At 36.1% G+C, this 17,783-nt stretch overlaps 1 protein-coding gene across 1 annotated transcript in view; it reads right to left on the bottom strand.

Moving 5' to 3' along the window:
- Positions 1-2,827: 2,827 nt before the first annotated feature.
- The window catches only part of PITPNC1 (phosphatidylinositol transfer protein cytoplasmic 1), a 180,578-nt gene continuing 165,622 nt past the window's right edge, over positions 2,828-17,783 (bottom strand). Inside the window, exons 8-9 of the mRNA XM_087925072.1 lie at positions 14,446-14,509; positions 2,828-8,095 (exon numbers count right to left, since the gene is read on the bottom strand). Coding sequence (XP_087781198.1) covers positions 7,836-8,095; positions 14,446-14,509 — 324 coding nt within the window. The 3' untranslated portion in view covers positions 2,828-7,835. The remainder of the gene's footprint in view (positions 8,096-14,445; positions 14,510-17,783) is intronic.

Raw genomic sequence — 17,783 nt, 5'->3', positions numbered from 1 at the left:
GAAGATTGGATTACAACTTTGGCAGTTGCTGTTATGGTGTATAAAGCAGGCCCACTACTGTAATTAATTTGTTCAAAATTCTTGCTTTAAGGCAGGAACCTCCAACCGGTGGACCACGGCCCACTACCGGGCCGTGGCCTATTCGCAACCGAGCCATGAGTGGCTGGCTGGTGTGTGCCAGCATTGTAGGAGCTCATGGCCCCGATTTCTCAGAGATTATGGGCGGTGCCATGCGTGATGCATCACAGGCACCAGGCTAGTCGGGAGTGCCTGTGATGCTCACGCAAGCATGCAAGCCCATGACGCTCACACAAGCAATGGGTGCTAATGCACACAACATGCACCTACCCCTCCCACAAAAACTCCTCTTTTCCCCTTCTCTCCCCCGGGCCATCAACCCAAAGGTTGATCAGTTCTGCTTCAAGGTATCTCAAATGAGTATTCTAGCTTTTATAAGAGCGCTCTTATAAATGAAAATATCCATAATTGTTGCCCTCTTTATCAACAGATACATTTATATTGGGACCCATGGTGTTGCATTGGTTAGAATGCAAGATTGCAGGCTAATTTTGCTGATTGCCGACTGTCAGCAGTTCAGCAGTTCAATTCTGACCAGCTCAAGTTTGACTCAGCCTTCCAAAATCAGTAAAATGAGGACTCAGATTATTAGGGGCAATATGCTGATTCTGTAAACTGAGTAGAGAGGGCTGTAAAGCACTGTGAAGTGAGTATATAAGTCTAGGTACTATTGCTATTGCTATATTGTATAATTTATCAGAATGTACATCCACCATTGCTGATTTTAGTTGGCATCCACCATTGCTGATTTTAGTTGGCACTTAAACTTCCTTTGGTTTCAAACAAATCTACACATTTCAAAAATAATCTGCCTTACAGATAATATGAAACATCTTCAGCACTCTTCTGTGGATTATTTTCCAATGTATCTCAGCATCTTTTGTTTCCATTTGTTGACTTTTGTTATTTGAACTTAGATGGATCAAAAAAGTCTGAACAGATGACACAAAGGAAATGAGGACAGAGGAGAGAATGCAGTCCCTGTCTTATAGAATCAACTTTTAATGTAAAAGTTACAGTCTTCTTTATTTGAAACGGGGAAGTAAATGTCTAGTTTTATCATACTAGATTTGCGTTTAAACAGAAGTGTATTTCAACAACAGAAACAATGATGTAGAAATAGATCCAGGCTGTTTTGGATGAAGCTCCATTATTTCTGAAGGTTCTAGATATAAAGTTGTAGGACTTGGAACAGGACCTCCTTGCTTTTGACATGCAGAAGTCTGGATGGCTCCTTTATTTTTTTAACTGTAAAAAGTGTTTTTTTTTAAATGACAATCTTGCTAGATTTTGATGAGTGGTTTCCTCTGGACCTCTTCCATATTGTTGCTGCCTGTTACTGCTATTTTAAATTGACTAGCTATTTTTTAAAACTGTTTTGTTTTTTAATCAACTGTAGTTTTAATTACTATAAACAATGGTCCCAACGTAATATATGAACATTGCTGCAGTAGCAAAACTACATAGACATTGATGATAATAATAAATGGCCTTCATATCATCTACTTCAGTCAGCTTGAACAGGGTAGCACAAACCTTTATGTAAACAGTGTATTTTTTTTTTGCAAAAAGAAAAAAGAAACTGGAAGGAAGAAGCTGTAAATTATAAACCACAAAAAAGAATTTTCTGACATAAACAGCAGGTGTAGTGACCCAGCACATTCCTTCTATGCAGAAAATTCCAAGTTCAGGCCTTTTCATTTTAAATTAAAAATACACTAAAAAGCTTGCAGTGAAAAGGTCCTTATTTCTGGACTACTCAATAACAGAGAGATCAAAGGTCTTACTTAGCATAAAACCATTGCTTATACAGGACACTCAACATATCTAAAATTATCATTCTCAGTCATTTGATTTACATTACCAATGACACTGAATCAAGTCATCCTACAAAGTCATCCTTTATGACTTTAGCCTTAACTGACTGTAGAATTAACCCCACGCCTTCCTCTCTGAATCCCATTAATTATACATACAAAGCTTTATAGGAAGCCTCCCAATTGCCTAGATCTCAATTCAGAATGTGGTAACTTTTTGGCACCTGCTATCTATTATATAATCATAATGACATGGGAATTACTTTATTTTATTTTTCAAATATACAGACGTTATATTTTTCAAAAATAATTTATAAGAAAGAAAGAGAAAGAAAGAAAGTCAGTCAGTCATACATGGCATTTCCCTCCCCATATTTTCTCCACAACCAACAATGCTATGAATAGATTGGGTTAAGAGTGACTGACCAAATTCTCTCAAGAAGCTTCCATGGTTGAGAATGAACTTCAGCCTGGCTCGCTCTAGGCCTACTCCAACTCTTTCATTATGTGAATCTTTTATTTACACAAGCAAAGCATCTTATTGTACCTTAAAAACTGATCTGAACTAATACAAATTCATTTTGTCATACATCTGATGAAGCTATTTATTTATAATTGATATGGCACTCATTCCAGTAAACACTTGACGAAAGTTTGTGTGTTTGTTGGTCTTTTGAGGTATTCAAAAACAATTCATTGGTTTGGCATCAAATGTCCACCATGCCTTCTACTGGAAACTCTACTATCTTCTTATCCATCATCCAAATATTCACCCTTTTCCCACCAGAGAATATTCTAATGTTGGTTCATTTGGTTCTATCCTAGATATTTTGACGCCATGGATTAGAGCTGAAGAGGTAAACCTTTAATATAGCAAGGTGAGCATTTGGTCATTGCATGAATTCAGAAATGAAGCAAGGCAGTCTTGGAAAGAAGATTGCTTGTAGTTTATTTACAACAGAATGTAAGAAAAGGCAGTTTTACAAACAATAATAAATAACTGAAAAAGCAACAATTATGTACGTATGGAAACCATGAGACTCTGATTCTTCTTTTCATGTCTTGTATGTGTAACTTGGAGCATTTGGTCCTTCCTTCATTACACTAACCTTACAGCCAAAAACCAACTAACAAACAAACAAAAACCTCAGAAAATCTCATTACTATACACAACACTCAAAGTTACAAAGATTGTCACAGAAATAAAACAAAAAAAAAACCTTATTTCTAGAAGGAACATTAAAAAAAATCATAGACAATTGTAATTTTAAGACGATGCCTTCCAAACAGGAAAACCCTTCCCCACGATTAGTTTAGCTTCAAGCCTTTATGAAAACAGAAGACTGAAGGATGGTAATTAATGAGTTCCTAATGGCAAGTTCATGAACCCTTCCCATCTTATGATTTAACTACCAGGAAGTGCATACATTGGATGTCTTTTAAACAACAGCCATGTTTTAAAGTTCCAGTGCAGCAAATTAATCCCAATCCAAAGTTGCATGAGAGGAATTTTGCTTGAATATAGGCCCTCAGCTAAGCACGGAAGGCTAACTAATATGTTTGGTCAGCCTGTTTTGACTTTTTCTGCTCAGAGAGGAACCTCAGGATATAACCCCATTAAAGACACACATATCTCCTATTAGAGAGAGCACAGCAATTTTCATTTCTATTAACAAAGTTTTTAAAAGTTTCATTAAAAAAATGAAATACTGCCAATGAAACAGAAATCTGCACTAAGAAAAATTGCCCAGAACATTTCTATTCTAGACAATAGCATTCCAGCTGGGCTCTTTAATGGCAATTTGATTTATTTATTATCCCATTTTATGAATAATTCAAGGGGGCAAACATACCTAATATTCCTTCCTTCTCCTATTTTCCCCAGAACAACAACCTTGTGAATTAGACTGTTTCTATTAATTTAATATGAAACAATTGATCTAAATGTACATCAATTGCAGTATGTACATTGATATGTGAAAAACAGCTAGGCTCAAATTTATTTTATGGCAATTTAAAACTTTCGTTGCAAACTTTCTTAGCAAATATAACCCCATGAAGATTTCTAGCACATGTACATGGATTTATAAAGATTTATGTACATGGAAAGCACGATGAAAAATATGCCAGAGTTTTCAACAATAAAGTTTGAGCAACCTTATGAGAATCTCATGAATAAACTTTTAAAAAAGCTTTTCTTCTTTGCTTAGGAAGTCAAAGATGGGTCTTTAAACAGATAATTTCAGGAAAGCCAGCAGTATATTCATTTCAATACATAGTCCTCCTTCCTCTTCTTAGCAATAATCAAATGATCTCACTGAAAAAAGGGGGAACAGGACTAAGGTACAAAAGCCTAGTCAGGCTTCAGTTTTCTTTGCTGCACCAGACTTTATTGAAAGTGCCACTTTGTTCCACAAAATAAATAGATAAACATCCACAGGTCTGATCCTCACAAAAAACATACAGCTAAAAATATACAGCAGATTCTGTACAAAATAAAACAGACAAGTCAACAATACAACTCAGCCAAACTTTTTTCCCATGGAAAAGACACATTAGTGCAACCAAAAATATGCTAGCAATTTAATTTAGTTATTCTTCCTGTGTCAGAAATATACATTTTTAAAGCAGATGACAAAAATCAAGAAAGAAAAGTAAATTGGATAATTGACTACCTCAGTTGCAAAACCTACGGAAGGAAAAAAAATGTGACAAAAGAGCGTAAAATAATTGGTGAAGAGTATAGGTGCTTGAGAGTGTATATGCTGAAGAAACATCCATTTGATTTTTGCTAATTCCTTTGAAATATAGGAAAAGCAAAGAGTAGGCAGACTGACACATGGATTGTGTCAGCCATCATTTAGACATGCAGAAGAATCAAATTTTGTCAATTCATTAAGCACCCAATTTGGATAGCACATCAAGTTGAACAAATAATTCTTGCTGCAGCATTGAGAGCAGAAAGTATCATAGAAAAGTCCATTATTTTTCCATAGCATGCTATTACCTTTCATTTTTGTACTATGCAGCCTTTTAACAAGCATATTCTTAAAATATATCTATATATATAACTGAAAAACACCTGATCTTATTCCCAAGCCAAAGTATTGAGGAAGAAGTGAAATAGTTAAAATAAATCAACACAATAATTTGATGTCTTGGCTTATCCATTTGTGCAAGATTCTAACAGCAGATAAGGGAGAGCAACATTTGGCTTAAAATTACAGAAATTATCATAATTTTCTGCTAACTTAAAAGCCACAAACTCAGGGTGTATTTATGTATAGAAATGTAATAATAATAATAATAATAATAATAATAATAATAATAATAATAATAATAATAATAATAATGAAAACATGTATTAACAAGTGTCACACAGAACTTCAGAATGCTGAGCAAGACAGAAAAAGATATTTTGAGTAATAACTGAGAAAAGGCATGAAGCTAAATGATGAGGGGAATTAAAGACAGAATTAAAGCTACTACATATTTTGAGTTTTCAAATGCACATAGTGCATTCTGTTCTTCCACTCTACCTTTCTATGACTAAAAAATAAACAATAGTCCCCTTGGTATGTACAATTTAAGTAAGAAGTCACTTGAGAGTTAATTGGAGATTTTTTAATATGAAAATTCATGCTGCCATGCTTACTAGAAATTCTTAATTATTCAAAGTTATCTTTATCCCCCTGAGGACTGGATATATATTTCTATATTCCCCTTGTACTATCGCTATATGTTTATGACACTTTTACAAATGATTCTAGTTTAGATGTGGTTAACTACTGACTTAATTTACTAAATTAGATTCTGAATAAATTGTAAGGAAAGGAACAGATGCCAAGTGTCCTAAATTTTACATCGGAGAAGTATCTTTAATTCCTGAGACTGAAGGGTGATGGAATTAACAGGCCAATATTTTGTCTCTCCAAACTATGGCTGGGTGCAACTAAAATCACTTTCTGAGGTACCAAAAGCCAAAAGAAAAACACTCCTATTTTCATTGTCGATAAAGAATACAATTGAAGGAACTCAGGAAGCTGGCAGGTTTTTATTTCTGTCAGAAGATTCCCACATAAACTGTTCTGCTCTTAAACAAGGACTAGACGGAGGCTTCTGAATGAGTTGTCAACTGTAGCAGTGCACCATGTTTTCCTTTTCATTTTGAATTCAGGTGGTCTTTGACTTACAAGTGTAATGGAGCTGTCCATTATGGTTGTAAATTGTGACAATTGTACAGCGGTCACCCACATGACTGACCTGATTTCATGACCTTTTCTGCAGTTGGTTGTTAAGCAAACCAATTGTTTCCTATGGGTAGGTTTTGCCAAAAAACAGGAGCAAATGCCACTTTTTGGCAAAAATTGTCATAAAACGTGGTCATGGGATGTGGAACGCTACAAACAGCGATAAATACAGGCCAGTTGCTGAGTGGCTGAAATTCAGTCATGTGACCACAGTGGTGGAGGGGAGGAGTATAGCTGTTGGAACTTTGGAGCCAGGTTGTAAGTTCCCCGAGGTGGTCTGTCCTAAGTCTGAACAATTGCTAAGCAGCCAGTTGGAAGTCAAGGACTACCTGCATTCAAAGGAAATAATAATAATGAGCATAGTTGAAAAAAAGTATCTTTTTGGGACAAAGCATTGAATCTGTCTCTCTTGAGCATGATATATTAGACTTACTGGTAAACCTACTTTTTCATTAGGATCTCCCCAAGTTTTCTTTCTTAATTTTATTCATGGCTCGGCCTTACAGTGTGTTCACTATTTCATATATTTATAGATTCTAAAAATCTTGTATGTGTGTGTGTGGATTTCATTTTAAAAATCCTGTATATATGTATGCATGTACACACACACACACATTCAAATACATATGCACGATTTTTAAATGAGGGAAAGAATCTGCACAGTAAGCCTAACATATTTTATGCTATAATCTGCTGCTTTTAACAGGCCAGCATGTTCACCTTCAGCAAAACTTCAAGTTGTTGAATAGATGAATGACTGCTTACAATGTTGCAAAAAATGGGCTGACTTTTTAATGGGGTTTTCAATCTTGACTTTCATTAATTTCATAGGAACTCAGAAGACCTGAATTGAAGTATGAATTAATAATAGCATTGTTTCTTGGGATATATTTGTCCCATTTGGACTTTGGAGCCTATTTTATTTGTTTGTGTTTCCATTTTTCTTCCTGAAATAGGTCCCAATTCTCCAAAACCAACACAGAAAAATTTCACAACAGCACAGAATAAAAAGGAGTTACAAATTTTTGTGCAAGATACAAATAGTTCCAGGGTCTCAAAATGATTATAATTTAAGACAAAGCTAGAGCACGTTGGTTCTTTAATTTCTGAAGAGCTTAAAGTGTGCATTAGCTACATCCAAATCCTGAGTTGTATTCTGTAAAAAGGAATCTGAATCTATTAGTATTCAAGTGTTGATCAGTGAATCAGCAGTTCCAAGGTTTACTTTAAGGTGCATTCGGCCTGAGAGTAAAAAAGGATTTCAGAAATGGAGATATAATGGCTTGAAATGAGAAATCTAGCTAAGGAGAACCTCATTCTCTCAGGATGTCCTCGCCAGCTTCATCAAATCCCTGTAACCCCCTTCAGTCATCAACACTGCAATTTTAGATCTTCTGCTTGCAGCCATCACTACAAGAGACTGCTTTTTTTTTTACAAGCTACTTCATTCTGGGTTGATAGCAACATTTGTCATTATGGCTTACAGCTTTAGTTTGGGAATCAGAGCACATGAACTATGACCTTGCATGCATTTAGCTAACTAGTTTCAGGGGAAGCCTAAGGGAATGGGGGGATGGGAAACACATGATTCCAGATCAATATTTGTTTAAACCAAAACAACTACCATGAAATTTGCAAATGATATTCTGTCAGTCATAGCTTGTCATAAGGAGAGAAAGCCATGCTGGGTTTAGAGAGGATTTTTATCTGGATCTGGCAATGTGAGAGTTTCTGGGGCAGACTTTTTCCGCGGACGATCTTTGGGAACCGCTAGGAATTCTGGTGCGTCTGTGGACAGAGGTGTAGACGGAGCACTAGAAGGAGTACTGCGGATTGAAGAGGGAAGGGAGATATTCGAGATGGATATCGCCGGAGGGAAGATTCCAATTTTCTTGTTGGTGGCTTCCTGAGTTGCTCGTTCAAATTCTCGGACTTCATCCATAGTCATGTCTTCAAGGAAAAGGAAAGAAAGAATGGGTTAGGACAACTGTGCAAATTGGCATCAGCGCAAAGCTTTATTGGGGTATTTTGTCTTTAAGGAGTCATGCCTGTCAGCGTGCGTATCTACTTAAGAGGAACTACGGCCACTAGTTCAGAAGTACTGCTGAAATCTCAGGAGCCACCTCTGAACAGCATTCATCTCACTGTTAAGAACTGAAAGAAGAGTCTGAGACTGCAAAACTAAACTATTTTTTTCACAATGAGCGAAAAACTTAAGATAGCAACATTTGTTTATTTCCAGAATTATGGTAGTCCTTGACTTATGACCACAACCGAATCCCACATTTTTGTTGCTATGCAAGGCAGTTGTGCCTAATTTTACAACTTTTTGCCACAGTTAAGCAAATCGCTGCTCCTGAATTTTGTTCATGTGACCATGGGGATGCTGTAACGATCAGGTCAGAGTCTTTACCTAACTGAAAGATCTTGGATTTTTATTCAGATACATAAAATATTACATCTTGAATAATTCCACCAGAGGGCAGAGTTACTTTGTTGTAATGTGTGTTTTCTTTAAACATACATTACAAATTTCATAGAGTAAATATCTCCTTGGTTTTTTTCCTTCTAACAATTCAAGATTCAAGATGGGTTCAGCAAAAGGTCATTTGAGGGTTCTGCACTTTAAGCCAGGTTAATGTTTTGAATATTAGGGAAGAGTTTCTTTATTCACAAGAAATTCCAGCTTCCTTTGAGTTTCAACTTTCCTGCAGTGAGCATGGATTCCTAAGGAAGGTAACTAAGAGAAGTTCAAACACAAATGACAAACAAATGGTTGTTAAGAGTTTTTTGAAACCATACACTTGGAGAAAATCTAATTAGTAAAGTTTTAAATTACCACTCATCACTGCTGGGAGATGAATAGTGTGACATGCGAAAAACTTAAAAAGGAGCAGTTGGTTACTGATATCAGCATTATGTGGCTCCTCAATAACTTGGATTAATGGCTGAAGTCATGACAAAGGCAAGAGAGAAGCATGGTAATGGAAACGTACCATAAGACTGGCTTTCTTGATATTTACAGCTATTCCTCGACTTACAGCTACAACTGAGCCCAAAATTTCTGTTGTTGAGCAACACGCTTCTTAAATGAATTTTGCCCCATTTTACGATCTTGTTTTCTTGCCACAGTTAGGTGAATCACTGCAGTTGTTAAGTCAATAACATGGTGGCTAAGTGAATCTGGTTTCCGTATTGACTTTGCTTGTCAGAAGGTCACAAAAGTTGAATAATGCAACCATATGAATATGAATCAGGTGCCAAGCATCTGAATTTTGACCATGTGTCTATGTAGACTTCCAGTGCCTCGTTTATTGAACATTTATGCCAAAACGAATGTTAAGATTTCTTGTCCCTGTTCCTCCCGCCCGCTCTATGTCAAGGGCTAGCAGGGGAAGAGCTATCCTTTCCATTTTTTCTAGTTTTGATAACAGCCTAATTTGAGGATTATTTCCTTTTTACCATGTGAGATCTTAACAGAGGTAGTCCTTGACTATCAACAGTTCATTTAGTGACCATTCAAAGTAATAGTGGCACTGAAAAAAGTGACATGACTGTTTTTCATAGTAACATGATCAGGTGATCCAAAATGCTTAGCAATTGGCTCATACTTATGACCATTGCTGTGTCCTAAGGTTTGCAACCTTTTGTCAAGCAAAGTCAATGGGGAAGCCCAGTTCACTTAACAACCTGGTTTCTAACTTATCAGCTGCAGCAATTCACCTAATAACTGTGGCAAGAAAGGTCGTAAAATGGGGCAAAACTCACTTAACAAATGTCTCACTTAACAACTGAAATTTTGGGCTCAATTGTGGTTGTAAGTTGAGGACTACCTATATGTAAAAAGGGAACATAAAAGGTGCATTCTTATTTAATATGAAAATTTGGAAATTTTTTTGCAAGAATTTCCATCGCCATTAAACAATTTATTCTTTGTCTGTTCCAGTATCCAGCTGGCCCTTACCATCTACCAGCAGTTACACTTATTAGATTTCCAAAAACTAAATGGGGTTAAACCTGCTTAGTTTTTGGATGGGGGAGTGTAAGAAAAACCAGGAAACTATAATGGATGGTTTAAAAAAAAATGGTGAAGAAGGCAATGGCAAAATGCTTCTGTACTGTTGCCAAGAATCTTATCTATGAAGTCATCCAGAGCTGAGCTTGACTGAAGGAGAGTTTACTTTTCCCCAATTAATACTTTTTTTTCCTTGGAGATAAAAGTGCCACTTCCATTTCCTTTTCCTATTTGATCACTGCTACTTGAGTGAAATGCAGTAATTTTAATGGAATGAGAAAGTGATAGTGTCCACTTGCATAAAATAGCAGCCTGATTTGTACATAAAAAAACATTATTGCTTAATTATTTCTCGGCATGGTATGAAGAATGAACCCATCCATTATGCCTGAGTATTATATGCCAACAAACTGTACCATTATAGCTTGTTGAATAAACCAAAATTTAAAGAAGTCCTGGTCCTAGTTCAGCGATCTGAACCAGGATATTATCTATTTCTAAAGAAAACTGTATCATTGGGATATTAATTGCCTGAATCTGATCTAATTGATCACATAAAGGATTGTTCCATCAATAGGCAGAGAGAACAGAGACAAAACTGCCACATGGTACATTCAGTTAAGTCTAACCTGACAATTTCATTTTCCTTGGAGATAACTCACTGCAGCTAAAGATGTGTACGGACATGCAATGCATCATCCCTTGGGTTTATTTTTGATTCATAATTCAAGGATCAGCAGTAATCAGTAATCAGCAACTCAAATGCCATTCACTCTGTCGTGTCTATTTTTTTTAAGCTTAGCAGAAAGTTCGTTCAAGAGAGCACCAATTTTTTGTTTTATTTCAAACACATACATCTTAAGCCCCTTAATTTTATTTTATTTTTTAAAAAATATCCCATTGTTAAAATGAGAGACAATGAGAGACTCTTTTGACAAAAGAGAAAAGAAATGTTCTGGAAAACAAGACATCAGCGCCTTTGTCCAGCCGGCTCAGAAAATAAGAAGAATTCAATTTTTAAGCAAAAATTATACACCGAAATGCATATATATATTTATACAGTATCTTTCTCTCTCTCAGGCTTCTACGCTGAGCCAACCCACCAAAATATATTAGCTTGCAAAACCCTTTTCAAGCTTGTGTTGATCCTTCCAGAACTTGATAGGGAAAATGGCATAAAAGAGGCAGGCATTTGCAGTGACCTCCATAGCAATCTCCTAAAGCACAGCATGTTCTGTTCCTTGTTTGCATTAGGAGATGGTGGGCAATATTTTTAAAGGCACTACATACACTTCCTTTGGCATGGCTCTCTATTTCATCCACAGGAGATGAATGTTGATTGCACACTTTAATGTTCGTTTTTTCATGCATATTTTTCTCATAATCTCGAACATCCTCGAAAGTCATATCTGAAAAAAGTTCAAGATGATGGGACCTTCCATTAATTCAAACTCAATTTCTTCCTAGCAAAAGCCACAAAGCAGGAAGCCAATTTGGGTATCAGTAGGCAAATAGCTAGATAAACCAGCCAAGGAAGTAAGTTATAAGAAGGATCGGTTAAAAGGAATCACAGTGTAAGGATTTGGAAAGTGGTTATTTCTGTGAAATGAGCTAGGCAAGAAAAGTGCAGGGTGCAGGCTTTGCCAAAGGCAGACATCTTCTAAAATAAATTTAGAAGATTTCCTGGTGGAAAAAAGAGAAAGGGTTAAAGAACAGCTCAAAAATCGACTTACCTTGTCAGGAACTTTGCAACACAATTATAGAGCACTACTTTAAATAACATTATGCTCCCCATCAATATATTAAATTGTTTCAACACTACCTGGCTTAGATTGTAGAGGATATTGAATCATGTTAATAGCAGAGTACTGGTGAGCAATAGATTAACTGAAATTTTTTAATGCTTTAAAAGTCAAGCAACCATCAGTATCTCTTCATTTTTTTTTATCATAAGGCTATCCAGTTGAAATATACACAATCCAGTTCTCCCACAAGAGTGGAAACATGAATATATGAACAATATTAAAAATATCTACAGGATCATGTGAACATTGAATTCTATTTTCTTCTTTGGAGGAAAGAGTGTTCTTATATTGCAGTAGACGCCATTAAATTATATATTTTTTTAGCACTTTCCTGTTTTAGCACATTCTAGTAATTCAACTCTCATAATACGTTCCATTAATACTTATATGATTCACATATTATCATCATGTTTTCCTTTTTTCCTCACTTAAAATTAAGGACATTAAAAGGCACTCATCAAAGAAGCTTCTAAGCAATGGGACCGGCATGATCAAAAGCATTTCTGCCAAGCAGTATTCATGCTCTTCATTAGCAATACTGAAGTTAATGCAAGAAGGCTGCCTTATGGCAAAGCGAACGGTGTGTTAGTCAACAATCTTACACATGTCTACAGGATAGTAAGTAACAGTAAAATCATGGCAACAGGTCTTTGTAAACAAGTTTAGGATTGAGGATTAGTCTGCAATTAGAAGATGAAGCCTTTGTATCAACAAAATGTATATTTTAAAATAAATTAGAACCTGGACAGTTCTATATTAGTCCAGGGAAATCATTTGATACCTCTAAGAAACATATGCTTCCCATGCTGAAGAAATATTGAAGACTGGTCAAAGTTGTAAAATGTTCTAATTTTATATATTCATCTACTGTTATTCAACAATAACAATCCAAATGCAGAGCTGTCAGGAAAATGTAAGTGCACCAGAAGGCCTCACACCCATTGCAGCACTCATGAGTCTCATGTATTTACAGTAACAATTTGGGGCCTGCCAAAAAGTTATTAGCACCATTATCACAGGGGACTCAGTTGTAAGAAATGGGCAACCTGCTACTTTTCTTCAAAGCTAAAACAAAAGGCCATTTGGAACTTTTTGCAACAAGACATTTACGTCAAATGGTAAAACAGTGGAAAGTTATTCTCATGAGAGAAACAAACTCCAGTGATATTTCCTTTTAAAGATTTATCCTTTTATAACTAAATGAAATTTTAATCTTTGAAAAGTGGTTCAAGTCTGGATAATAAAGGCTGGCTGGGAGGCTCAATTATAAATCTGAATAAGTCTTATTATTGATCACAGTGCATTTAATGGAACAAAAATTCAACTTTCCAGACGTCCAGACTAATTTCATTCTCCTTTCCCTATTTCATGTTTCCTAAGTTAAACAAATAGGAACTTGATTGATTTCAAATATTTATTACAGTGAATAACTTTTTTGTTTTATTAAAGAAAAAATAAAGTTATCTAATATAAAATAATATTAACTGTACTGAAGTTTACAATTTAATCATTATGCTAATTTTTATAGTTGATATCTCTTTCCTCTATCCTGATATCTCTTTACAATATAAGTTTACAGCTTACTTATTTAATTGGTTTATTGCATTTATACCGATGTATATTTATATCATCCACCGCAACAAATCAGTAGATTTAAATTGGCTCCATTAAATGAGTTTTTCAACCCATTTCACAATCCTCAATTTTTCTGATCCATGAAGCCCTTATTCAGCACTGCAGTGAACATTATGAACTAGGAGAGAAACAATACAGAATTATGGTTTGGAGCTTGGAAGAAAGCCATAAACTTGAAATGTGTGCCTGTCTCTATTTTGGAGAAGTGGAAACTTCTGCAGAATTGTTGCTTGGCAAGGATATCCCTAACACAATTAATTGTTTCAATTTCTCCTTTACTCTAAGCACTCAAGGCCACCCATATTACTGTCTCCCTTCATTTCATCCTCACAAAAATTTCCTAGCCTTAAGACAGATTAGTTGAGAGACTGATTGGCTGAAACTCATCTATGTGTTGAGTTTCCACGACTGGGGACATATTTGAAACTATTCCTAGGACACATCTTAGCCATTACATCATGGGGCTGGTACTGAAATGCAAGCTATGTTTTTAATATCACAATGTGAAGTTTGGTACTACTCTTTAAAACAGGTACGTTAGATTTGAACCAGATAGATTTAGAATTTAATTCAAATTAAGCTTGTTACTTAAAGTTACAGATACTAAAGTACACATTTGATAAAATTATGAAGCCAACATTGCAGCAGGATTGTACCCAGAGCTACAAACAAGTATAAACATGCTAAAATTCTTAGCATTTTGTCTGAAAGATAGAACACGCTCTCCTCCATCTTAACTTTTCTAATAAAAACAACTTGAATAAAAAATAAACAGGCCAATCAGTACATGTCTGAAATAGTTCTTGTGCTTCTAAATAGTTATCTTTTAAAAATACATGACTTACCATACCACTCATCCACCCACGCAAATGCTTGTCGGTGACCAATTAGCAATATGTCTTTGACCACCTAGGAGAATTAAGAAAGATTTAAAAAAGACTTGAGAGGACAAGAGCCAGAAAGAATAGTGTGTGGTAGAGGTAAAAAAAACATGAGAGTATCAGGATCACTTAAAAGTCTCTGAAAGCCTCAGGAATGGTCTTTGGAATCCCTCAGGAAGAAAGAAACCCATGAAACTCAGGGCTAGAGAGTAGAGTACAGGTAGTCCTAGACTTACAACAGTTTAGTGACCGTTCAAAGTTAAAATGGCGCTGAAAAAAACGGCTGATGACCATTTTTCCCATTTATGACCCTTGCAGCATCCCAGTGGTCATGTGATTTACACTTGGATGCTTAACAACTGATTCATATTTATGACGGTTGTAGTGTCCTCGGGTCATGTGATCCCCTTTTGTGACCTTATGACCAGTAAAGTCAATAGGAAAGTTAACAAAGGCGTTAGTGACTTAATAATTGCAGTGATTGTAGTAACAAACGTGGCCAAGGAAAAAGAAGTAAAATGGAGCAAAACTCACTTAACAAATTTCTCACTTAGTAACATAAATTTTGGGTTCAACTGTGGTCGTAAGTCAAGGACTCCCTGTAATGTTATTCAATATACTTAAGTTGGAGCAGCGGGTTCCTTTTGAGCTTACTGTGTCTTGCCTGGCTGTCCCAATTGTGGTTTTTATGCCAGAGTTCATTTGTTGCACAATTCTATCTCTGCTTCTGAGAATCCCATTTTCAATTTCTCCTTCATGGCCTCTGGCTTCCCAGCAGTTGTTCACATTGTTTACAGTGTGCAAGTCAGGTGGTTAAGTTTGGTTTTTGTGCTCTCCTTTGATGCCCCCACCAACACACACACGCACACACACACACACACACACACACACACAAACACACACTTAAATCTTCTGACAAATATTTTATCCTTTCTATTCCTTACCATCCTGGGAAGGAACAGCAGCAGCAACAGCAGCTCTGCTTGAATAAGGTCAGCAACAGGAAAACATTCCTCTCCCAGGGTCCTGAAGATTGTAGGCAACCTAAGAGAATTCTCACAACTAGAACCAAGTGACAAGCTGTTTGAAGCCTAGATCCCACTTTTTCAATTGTTTTTCTTTTTTCTTTTCCATCTTCAAGAGCCACAGAGGGCAAGGTGGTAACAAGGTGAAGCCATTAGAGTGCAGCACCCGATTTTACTCTTTGCATTGTGGCAAAGCTGTTGAAAAATTCTATAAAATTGGCATTTTCAAATTATCAGAAGCTTAAGAGTCCTACTCTATTGGGGTTTGTGTGTGTGTGTGTGTGTGTGTGTGTGTGTGTGTGACAATTATAGTATGTCTCTGCTATTCAACTGTTTGCCCCCATGAGAAGTTAGGAAGGTATCAAAAAGATACGGGGGATCATAGGCTGATTTTGCCTCGATATCCCTGGCATCTTATTGGAAAATATCTTTTCTGCAAGCCTTGGATAATTGTCCCATCCCAACAAGTGATTTTGCAGCTAGAACTAAACACCCCTTAACAGACTTACCATTAGCTTACTTTCCCATTTCTCACATTGTGGTGAATGATAATTCTTTTGGTTTAACATTTTTATTGAGTTATAAGATAAAATAAGGTACAAAATACAAAAGTAAATAGGAGAACGGTGGGGAAGAAGAGGGGGAAGAGAAGTGAGGAAGGTAGCAAAAAAACAATAGCAAGTAGTAGCAGTAAAGTGAGCAAGGTTTGTGCAGTAAGAAGTGCACATTATCTTTGAGTAGCTAGATGGAAAAACATGCACCTGCCACGTACAGTTGAGTAGAAGAGAACTAGGGTCATGGCAGCAGGCAACTTTTGACGAATGGCTCATAAACTAACAGCATGCATTGCATTCTCATCTACTGGATCCCAAGTAGTCCTCAACTTACAACCATTTGCTTAATGACAGTTTGAAGTTACAATGGAATTGAAAAAGGTAATTTAGGGCTCTCACAGCTTCTCCGTGGTTACGTGATCAAAATTCAGACACTTGGCAACTGGCATGTATTTACGATGGCTGTACTGTCATGTAAGCACTTTTTGTGACCTTCTGACAATCAAAATCAATGGGGAAGCCAGATGCCTTTAACAACTGTATTACTGACTTAAAAGCTCAGTGGTTCACTTAACAACCATGGCAAGGAAGATTGCAAAATGGGACTAAATTCACTTAAGAACTGTCTTGCTTAGCAATTTTGGGCTCAATTGTGGTGGTAAGTCGAGAACTACTTGTACTTATATACCAAGATTTTAGTAGATAGGGTGCAATGTTTTACTTAATGTTAAATATTTCTATTTAAAACAAAGCAACATGGTTCCTGATATATTTAGCTTTGCTTCTAAATCCTGGGGGAGGGTATTAAAATGGGGCATTTAGACTCTAGGCAACCTCATCTTCAAAAAGCAAGTCAAGAATTGGGGCATAATTTATAAAAAGTGAATTTCACTATCTTTGAGAAACACAGAACAGCTGTTTATCATCAGGATAGATTTATCAGATTTATTATCAGGATAGACTCCATGTTAGGACTTCAGTTAGATGCAAATAATCATCAGTCCTGCATTCCCTGAAAATAACATCCATATCCTCTTATATTCTGCAGAATTTCCTTTTCCATTTTGTTCTTTGTCTGTTTCAGACCTTCCATCTAATATAAGCCAAAAATTGTGCAGAATTTGAGGACATAAATTACAAGCAGATTACATTAGCAAGTAAACACATAGCGAAGGATTTATCTTTCTCTTTCATGCACATCAAAAGCATCAAAGGGAAGAGAAATGTTGCTTAGTTTCATTTGCATGTGTTCATTCAAACCTTCATGCAGGTTTCTGTCAAAATAGAATTTTAAAAAGTGCTACGGTGGGTCAGCAGCCATGGTGCTTGTGAGCAGAAACTACCCAAGAAAGTGTTAATTATGCAATTTTGGAAGAAAATTAGGGTTGGTAAATTGATAGGGCCTCTAAGAAAGCTTTTTCTAATAAATTGTGTATTCTGTCAATAGGATAAAGCTAATCTGATGGGATTAGAGCCAAAGAACTGGCACAACTTCCTTGACGATAAATACTTCAACTGTACAACTTAATTGTTTTTAAGAAATACGTAAAAGGAAATAGCATTCAATGAAAATGTGTGTTGTACAGAGAAAATGGACAAAGATAATTTATTTTTCTCTAATTACAGGATGATGACTCAAATGTGGCCAGCTTAATTTGTCAATTCTCTACTCAATGGGTGGGTGGTGCCTAACAACTTGGTAGGCTTAAAAATGGATTAGGTA

This window comes from Pseudonaja textilis, chromosome 2, assembly GCF_049901715.1.
Source record: "Pseudonaja textilis isolate UNSWEBS1 chromosome 2, rPseTex1.2, whole genome shotgun sequence".
Classification (NCBI taxonomy): domain Eukaryota; kingdom Metazoa; phylum Chordata; class Lepidosauria; order Squamata; family Elapidae; genus Pseudonaja; species Pseudonaja textilis.
The sequence above is the reverse complement of the archived record's forward strand: the minus strand, read 5'-3'. Positions and strand labels throughout refer to the sequence as shown.